Below are 7,286 nucleotides of genomic sequence, written 5' to 3' on the forward strand. Positions count from 1 at the left end.
GCTGAGCGCTGTCTCAGATTATTGTATGCTGTGCTTTTTACTAAAGATATTTTTTTAAATCTAACACAGCGGTTGCATTAAGAACCAGTGTATCTTTAATTATATGTCCAACATGTATTTTTCAGCAAAGTTTATGATGAGTTTTTCTGTTAGATTACGTGACTCTCTAAAAGTTCTCCGGACAATTTGGAGCATTTTGGCGCCATGTTCACAATGTAAAACCAGGATTTGTAGCTATAAATATGCACATTTTCGAACAAAACATAAATGTATTGTATAACATTATGTTATAAGACTGTCATCTGATGTTGTTCAAAGGTTAGTGATTATTTTTATCTCTATTTGTGGGTTTTGTGAAAGCTATCTTTACTGTGAAAAAATGGCTGTGTTTTTTTGGATATGGTGGTGAGCTAACATAAATATATGTTGTGTTTTCGCTGTAAAACATTTTAAAAATCGGACATGTTGGCTGGATTCACAAGATGTTTATCTTTAATTATGTGTACAACATGTATTTTTCATAAATGTTTTATGATGAGTATTTCTGTATTTCACCTTGCTCTCTGTAATTATTCCGGCTGTTTTGGAGCCATTTATGATCATGGCGCCAATGTAAAACCAGGATTTGTAGCTATAAATATGCACATTTTCGAACAAAACATAAATGTATTGTATAACATGATGTTATAAGACTGTCATCTGATGAAGTTGTTCAAAGGTTAGTGATTATTTTTATCTATTTGTGGGTTTTGTGAAAGCTATCTTTGCTGTGAAAAAATGGCTGTGTTTTTTTGGATATGGTGGTGAGCTAACATAAATATATGTTGTGTTTTCGCTGTAAAACATTTTAAAAATCGGACATGTTGGCTGGATTCACAAGATGTTTATCTTTCATTTGCTGTATTGGACTTGTGATTTCATGATATTTATATGCTATTATTTACTTGTGGCGCTATGCTAGGCTATGCTAGTCAGCGTTTCTGATGAGGAGGATCCTGGATCCGGGAGGGTGGGTCGGTAGAGGTTAAGAACAAATTCTTATTTTACAATGATGGCCTAGGAACAGTGTTCAGGGGCAGAACGACAGATTTTTTTACCTTGTCAGGTCAGCGATTTGATCTTGAAACCTTTCGGCTACTGGCCCAACGCTCTAACCACTAGGCCAACCCACTGAGTAGTAGCCTAGGCTGGCTACTCAACTACAATACATTTTGAGTGCACCTGACAGCAATGCTACATTAATTATTTATTTAGCAAGCTAATAACACAGAGCCTAGCGTTAGCTAGCTAGCTAATGTAAACTCACTCACTTTTGTACATCGCCTTGATCTGTACAATTGACCTTATTTTTGCGCCCAAAAAACGTAATACTTCCAGATCAACTGTAATATCAATATCAATGTAAAGCACAAGTTCTCCCCTTTCCAACTAAATCAATGACGAGACCTTCATGATGCCCATCTCTGCATAATTCAACAAGGCAATGAGCTCCGTCGGGTCTTTTTCAAATTAGCGGGTGGGGAGTGAAGGCTACGAAATGATCTTGAAAGGGGGAAATGTGTGAAGAAAACATCTTTTTTCACCCGATTTGTCCAACTAATCAACTTTAAAATGTAAATAAAACGTAAAGAGTTTATGTAATGTCTCATCACGTACCTGTTTGAAGGTTTGTGTTGAATTTGAAGAGGGGTTTAGGGCTGCGCTAACGTTAGCCTCACAAGTGAACTGCAGCTGTTCCGGCTTTTTAGTGTCATGATGGCTCGCAGTAAAAAATGCAATTTGCACCCTAGTCATGAAATATTAGTTTAATATTAGCAATAATTATATTAATTTAGACAAAAATAATGAAGTTTTCTTATAAGTGTATATTGTTCAGCATGATTTTAATCTGCGAGAGAAGGGCTACCCCTGGTGGAAAGAGGCTGTACGGCACAAGATGAGTTGCAAATGAGCGCTGTACGTTACGTAGTGACACGTTACGATGTAACAAACAGCATCAGAGGGGTTCTTTTTTTCATCTTTTCTCCAAAACTGTTAGCTCATTACCATGTCAATCAACGCTGAATCGAAAAGTAGTTTCACACCTCAGATTTTGATGCCAACACAGTCACTACAGTCCCATTCGTCTTCATTGCGCAAACATGACCTTTGTGGTCTCTTGAGTTGATCAAGCCACATGATTTCGTTGCTCTCACTGACAACACCATGTGATATGTTCCAGACTATCGAACAGGCGACAGGATGTTTTTGAGAACTGAGCATGAGAAATGAGTCATCATCCCTATGTATACACTTGAAAGACCGTGAACAAACCAGTTGCTAGCTGACTAGAGAGGGAAATGTATCTGGTGAGTTATTACTCTACTCAAATATACCGGCCTATTCAGTGCCTATAGGAATGTATATTATACTGTAGCCAATAACTCTTTAAGCTGAATAGCCTCATATGACATATTAATTTGATTGTGTTGGACAGCCATACTATGAGACGTAACCTAACCTACATAAAAGTTATGATTGATTCTACATTATAACACCTTCCTTTCTTCCAATAGCGGATCGGTTGTTTTCTGCCGCTCCTGGTATTCACGCTCTGTGGCGGCAACGAGCCAGAGCCAGGCGCACTTACACCGACCTACATCTGGAGAGATGACGTGACAGGAGTTTCCTTTACATGCGACCAATGTCCTCCCGGAACACACTTGCGGAAGCGTTGCACGAAGGACAGCAAGACAGAATGCGGACCTTGCCCAAAGTCCCACTACACAGAAATCTGGAACTACATCGAGCGGTGTCAATACTGCAATATTTTTTGCACGGAGGATCAGTTTGTAAGCATGGAGTGCACCCAATTTCACAACCGAAAGTGCGAGTGCAAGGACGGGTTTTACATGAGACATGGGTCATGTTCAAGGCACAGCAGGTGTCTGCCCGGCGAAGGGGTGCTCTCTAATGGTAAGTGATAAAATAATGTTAGGCTTTCATAATAAAGATGCATTTTCTACTGCTACGTTTCCAGTTAGCTCTGCACACCACCAGGGTTTTCCTTTATTATGGTTTGCGGATGAAGTACACCATGTAGGCTATACGATCAACATTCTTATTTTCCAGGAACAGCATACACTGATGTGACATGTGAACCTTGCCGAGGGGGCTTCTTCTCTGCAGATTCCTCCAGCAGGAAAACGTGTCAGAAGTTCACTGTGTGTGCTCCAGATCGCACCACTATACCTGGCGACGACAGGCATGATGTTTACTGCTCAGCCTGTAAGAGTGGTTCGATAACACATGAAGGTGAGAGATTGATGTTAATTTGAACAGTATAATCCACAATAAATGTTGAACATTTCAAGATTCTGTCCATGCAGTTGTTTCGTCTTTTGTATACACATTAAAAAACGTGTATTGAATGACTAGTTTGATAAGTGTATGTTGTTGTCACCTTCTTCTTACTTGCTAAAACTCTGAAAAGCCTTTTTGTTTATCACAAATGGTGGTCTCACTTATTGGAATACAGTCAATTTATGTGGTCTTGGTTGCTCTCTTTTCTCTCTCTCTCACACTCCTCCACTCACACTCTCTCTATCACTCTCTCTCAACCACTCAGATGAAGCTATCTGTGATAAAGAGTTGATGGAATTCCTGGGACTGCAGATCTTACCACCAAGAAAGCACAAAAGACTGATGACTGTGCTCAGGAGGAGTGCGGGGAAAGACTTCTCAAAAAATGCAACTGTCCTAGACCTTCTCACAACTATTAAGAACAAACCTAGCAACAACAAACATTTTGCTATTCGAATGCATGATATCCTGGATACAGACGGGCTGCTCCATTTAAGACGTAAAGTCAACACGTGGTTTCCTCATATGACTTTATAGGACTAATATATTGTAAAATGTATTTTTTATTTAAGCCTATATGTGTATATATATTTTACAGGTATATTTTTTTAGTTCCTGCTGATGTGAGGTCTGTCTTTTTCAGAAATGTGTTAAAGATTAAAAACGACCTATTGTGAAACTGTCCATAATATTGTGAAACTGTCCTTTAAAATAAATAAACACTCAAAACATCATACACGTGTGTCAAGTGCATTGAGCTCTGTAGGTGTCGGTGAACTCTGTAGGTGTCGGTGAGCTCTGTAGGTGTCGGTGAACTCTGTAGGTGTCGGTGAGCTCTGTAGGTGTCGGTGAACTCTGTAGGTGTCGGTGAACTCTGTAGGTGTCGGTGAACTCTGTAGGTGTCGGTGAACTCTGTAGGTGTCGGTGAACTCTGTAGGTGTCGGTGAACTCTGTAGGTGTCGGTGGACTCTGTAGGTGTCGGTGGACTCTGTAGGTGTCGGTGAACTCTGTAGGTGTCGGTGAACTCTGTAGGTGTCGGTGGACTCTGTAGGTGTCGGTGAACTCTGTAGGTGTCGGTGAACTCTGTAGGTGTCGGTGGACTATGTAGGTGTCGGTGAACTCTGTAGGTGTCGTGAACTCTGTAGGTGTCGGTGAACTCTGTAGGTGTCGGTGAACTCTGTAGGTGTCGGTGGACTCTGTAGGTGTCGGTGGACTCTGTAGGTGTCGGTGAACTCTGTAGGTGTCGGAGAACTCTGTAGGTGTCGGTGGACTCTGTAGGTGTCGGTGAACTCTGTAGGTGTCGGTGAACTCTGTAGGTGTCGGTGGACTATGTAGGTGTCGGTGAACTCTGTAGGTGTCGGTGGACTATGTAGGTGTCGGTGAACTCTGTAGGTGTCGGTGAACTCTGTAGGTGTCGGTGAACTCTGTAGGTGTCGGTGAACTCTGTAGGTGTCGGTAAACTCTGTAGGTGTCGGTGAACTCTGTAGGTGTCGGTGAACTCTGTAGGTGTCGGTGAACTCTGTAGGTGTCGGTGAACTCTGTAGGTGTCGGTGAACTCTGTAGGTGTCGGTGTTGGTGTTCCATCAAAGGTCATGCTGCACTTCAAATGGCATTGCATGTCACTGGTACTTTCTAAAATAATCCTCCAGTCCTAAGCTACCTACTCCGACGAAGACCCATCATCACCTCATAAAAACATACAGACCTGGAGGGCCTCATTTGTAAAACCATCGTAAGATTTGACCATAAATTGTGCCTACAATGAAATCCACAGCAACAATGTGATTTATGAATCTTGAACTTGATGTAAAAAAAAAAAAATGCAATTTACATAGATTTTGCATGGAATGGTGTGATTTTTAGATGAACAATTCAACTTTATTTGATGTAAAAACAGCATTTTATAAAGGAGGCCCCATGTACTCTCCATCTATGACCTTATCACGTGGCATTGAAATAAACATTTAACAACAATAGTTTTATCAGCATGTTGTGTGGCAGGTAGCCTAGTGGTTAGAGTGTTGGGCCAGTAACCGAAAGGTTGCTAGATCGAATCCCTGACCTGACAAGGTAAAAATCTGTTGTTCTGCCCCTGAACAACTCAGTTTAACCCACTGGTCCTAGGCTGTCAATGTAAATAAGAACTTGTTCTTAACTGACTTGCCTAGTTAAATAAAAAATGGTCTCCATGCATTACATTAGCCACTGCTACTAAACATCAACACTATCCTATAAGCAGTAGGTCAAATGCACTGGCACCTCCAACACAAAGTTCTTAGACATTTCAATCCACATATCCATGAAATCTGCTGTTAAATGGCATCTGGTAGACACTGCTAATGCTCAGAATCAGCAGTAGGACAAATCAACTGCAGTCTACAACTCAAATTCTCAAACATTTCAATCCACTTATGTGGCTGTCAAAGTCCGGAGTTAGTCCTTTCCTATCCCAGTGGCATGCACTGACTTGTCTAGGAACTAATGGTATTTACATATAACTATGTTGAAACTGACTCAGCCTACAAAAGGTGGTCACCCTGGTTCCTCTGGGCAAGTATGGTGTTTTTTAACCCCTAGAGTCTATATATTTAATTAGCTTGATAAATACATCCCCATCAAAATATGTATGTTTAAATTTGATAACACAGCCACAAAGACAAAATTGGCAAAAACATTTCACTTTTGGGTCTCAATTTAAGGTTACGGTTAGGCATAAGGTTAGCAGTGTGGTTGGGGTTAATGTTGGGGTTAGGTTTATAATAACAAAATAAATTGTAGAAATGGGCAGGGTTTAGCCATAATTATGACTTTGTGGGGCTGTGTTAACTAGTGACGCCCGAGCTACAGCGGTGTACAGCCCGAAAATCGGTCTTCTCACAAAAATGTCTGTAGCGTCCAAACGGATATGATCCCACCATCGAAAGCAGCGACTCTCACGAACACGTACAGTACCAGTCAAAAGTTTGGACACACCTACTCATTCAAGGGTTTTTCTTTATTTTTTTAAACTATTTTCTACATTGTAGAATAATAGTGAAGACATCAAAACGATGAAATAACACATGTGGAATCATGTAGTAACCAAAAAAGTGTTAAACAAATCAAAATATATTTTATGTTTGATATTCTTCAAAGTAGCCACCCTTTGCCTTGATGACAGCTTTGCACACTTAGCATTCTCTCAACTAGCTTTATGAGGTAGTCATCTAGAATGCATTTCAATTAACAGGTGTGCCTTGTTAAAGGTTAATTTGTAGGTTCATTAGGGAAGACACAGCACCCATCCCTACTATAGTAGGTTCATTAGGGAAGACACAGCACTCATCCCTACTATAGTAGGTTCATTAGGGAAGACACAGCACCCATCCCTACTATAGTAGGTTCATTAGGGAAGACACAGCACTCATCCCTACTATAGTAGGTTCATTAGGGAAGACACAGCACTCATCCCTACTATAGTAGGTTCATTAGGGAAGACACAGCACTCATCCCTACTATAGTAGGTTCATTAGGGAAGACACAGCACTCATCCCTACTATAGTAGGTTCATTCGGGAAGACACAGCACTCATCCCTACTATAGTAGGTTCATTAGGGAAGACACAGCACTCATCCCTACTATAGTAGGTTCATTAGGGAAGACACAGCACTCATCCCTACTATAGTAGGTTCATTAGGGAAGACACAGCACTCATCCCTACTATAGTAGGTTCATTAGGGAAGACACAGCACTCATCCCTACTATAGTAGGTTCATTAGGGAAGACACAGCACTCATCCCTACTATAGTAGGTTCATTGGGGAAGACACAGCACTCATCCCTACTATAGTAGGTTCATTAGGGAAGACACAGCACTCATCCCTACTATAGTAGGTTCATTAGGGAAGACACAGCACTCATCCCTACTATAGTAGGTTCATTAGGGAAGACACAGCACTCATCCCT

The 7,286-nt window shown here is 40.9% G+C and overlaps 1 protein-coding gene across 1 annotated transcript; it reads left to right on the forward strand.

The window, feature by feature from the left end:
- The first annotated feature begins 2,110 nt into the window (after window positions 1–2,110).
- Window positions 2,111–4,078, forward strand: LOC129860302 (tumor necrosis factor receptor superfamily member 6B-like). Its single transcript, XM_055930625.1, has 4 exons — window positions 2,111–2,348; window positions 2,556–2,955; window positions 3,112–3,294; window positions 3,608–4,078. The coding sequence occupies exons 1-4, from the start codon at window positions 2,340–2,342 to the stop codon at window positions 3,877–3,879; spliced, it is 864 nt and encodes a 287-aa protein (XP_055786600.1). The 5' UTR covers window positions 2,111–2,339; the 3' UTR covers window positions 3,880–4,078.
- The last annotated feature ends 3,208 nt before the right edge of the window (window positions 4,079–7,286 follow it).

This window comes from Salvelinus fontinalis, chromosome 8 (assembly GCF_029448725.1).
Source record: "Salvelinus fontinalis isolate EN_2023a chromosome 8, ASM2944872v1, whole genome shotgun sequence".
NCBI lineage: Eukaryota > Metazoa > Chordata > Actinopteri > Salmoniformes > Salmonidae > Salvelinus > Salvelinus fontinalis.